Source organism: Apis dorsata, unplaced genomic scaffold (genome assembly GCF_000469605.1).
Source record: "Apis dorsata unplaced genomic scaffold, Apis dorsata 1.3 scaffold_231, whole genome shotgun sequence".
NCBI classification, from domain to species: domain Eukaryota; kingdom Metazoa; phylum Arthropoda; class Insecta; order Hymenoptera; family Apidae; genus Apis; species Apis dorsata.
In genome coordinates, this window is record NW_006263513.1 from 1,169,721 (window position 1) to 1,171,571 (window position 1,851).

The 1,851-nt window shown below is 40.2% G+C and overlaps 1 protein-coding gene across 1 annotated transcript in view; it reads right to left on the reverse strand.

Annotated features, from left to right (window-relative positions):
• The window catches only part of LOC102675044, a 302,188-nt gene that overhangs the window by 10,057 nt on the left and 290,280 nt on the right, over positions 1-1,851 (reverse strand). The window contains exon 15 of the mRNA XM_031510487.1: positions 917-1,157. Within this exon, the coding sequence (XP_031366347.1) occupies positions 917-1,157 (241 nt within the window). The remainder of the gene's footprint in view (positions 1-916; positions 1,158-1,851) is intronic.

The window sequence follows — 1,851 nt, forward strand, 5'->3', positions numbered from 1 at the left end:
CTCCTCCCCTCCCCCCCTCCGTCGAGCTTTACGTCAATTAGAATAAGGTTGGCACTTTCGGTACGAAGAGTAATTACTTTAATTAACAAAATGGAGGTAGGTAGGTAGGTAGGTAGGTAGGTAGGTAGGTATGCGGGACCTCCGCCTCCCTCCTCGCCACCGTCGATTTTAACTCCCTTCGCCGCCTTTTCGACCGCGAATAGTACGCGTATACACAGCTACCAGAGATATTCGCGCGACCCTTTCCGCAAGGCAAGTACCATATCCGCGCGACCCTTTCCGCAAGGCAAGTACCATATCCGCGCATACGCGATTATTAGACGCGGGTGGACGTTTCGTCCGGCTCATTGAACAACCTGGGATAGAATGGAACGTTCGTGAATCGCGTTTCATAGCGTGGAATCGTGATCTTATTCTATTTTGCTTGCTGGAATGGATCAGGGGTACGCATACGCATGGTGATGGTGTTTCGTTCCCTCTTGATCCGTTTCGATAAATTTGATTATTTAAGAATATAGTCACTCGTAAGAAATATTGATCTTCGTCAAATTTTATCGAGTTGTTATGATTCGATTGATATTCGGGATACTTTTCTCTTAGAAAAAAAAAAAAAAAAGAAAGAAAAAAGGAAATATCGATTATGATGATTGTTAATTATTTATGTGTACCCCTAGCAAGTTTTACGCGACAAAATAATAAAAAGAAAAGGAATGTTACGCGTATCAATTTCACGAAATCATAGAGAAACTTCAATTATTCTTTAATTATCAGAAATAATTTCAGAAGTGAACGATCCCATTCTTTAAACTTCTTTGAAGTATCGAGTTCCTGATGAACCGGAAACGTCACATTATATTTACATTACGACTGCGGAATCATATTGGATAAAAGGAAGATAGATGATCGAATTCCTTACCTATCGTCTTTACCCGTAGGTTTATCGAGAGGTCCGACTGTGTGTTGAGGGGGTGGCATGCTATAGCAGGGTGTCGGCGTGTAGCCAGCTGGGATTTGGTAACCGGAAGTCACGGGACCTCCGGGATAAGTTCCACCGCAATTGTAGCCTGCAGTGGGGTAAGGAGTGTACGTGTTCCCAGGATATTCCGGTTGAACGCCTGTCATTCCGTATCCTGGGTGTGGGCTCATTGGTCCGTAACCTGTTCGAGAACGAGAATTATTTACATTTATTGAATTCAAAAGATAAATATCAATTATTGTTAATTGTAAATTTTTTTCCACAGAAATTTTACAAATTCGAAAAAATTATCCCCGCCTAGAGTTGTTTAATAACGAAAGTTTCGAATATTGGAACAGGAAATTGTACTTTAAACGAAATTGATGTTTAAATTTTTTATTCACACATTTAAATTTTCCATTCCCGCTTTTCGAGTCTCTGCGTGCACTCTGAAACTTTGAAATATTTGATCGAATCCGTGCTATACTTGTCAAACTTTCAATTCAAATATGTTATATAACACATGCATACATATATACATATATATATATATATATATATATTAAATCGGTTCGGCGGATATGTAGAACAAAGAAACACGAGTACGATAAAAACTGGAGCACCGGCGAGTGCACACCTATATGCACCGCGTTTCGCGAGCGCGGTGTATGGGGCGTAGTAGTTTCAATTTTATGAAAATCCACCGTAATCTCCTCGCGAGGCAACGAGATGCAATAACGAAGTAAATAAAGAAGCCTCTCTTCTATTCCGCGCGGAACAAAAGTATCACGAGTATCCAGAGATAGAATAATAAAAAAAGAAGAGAGTGGGAGGGGGAGGAGGGAAAAGGCAGAGGGGGATGGAACAAGTGAAAAAAAAAAAAAAAAAAAAAAAAA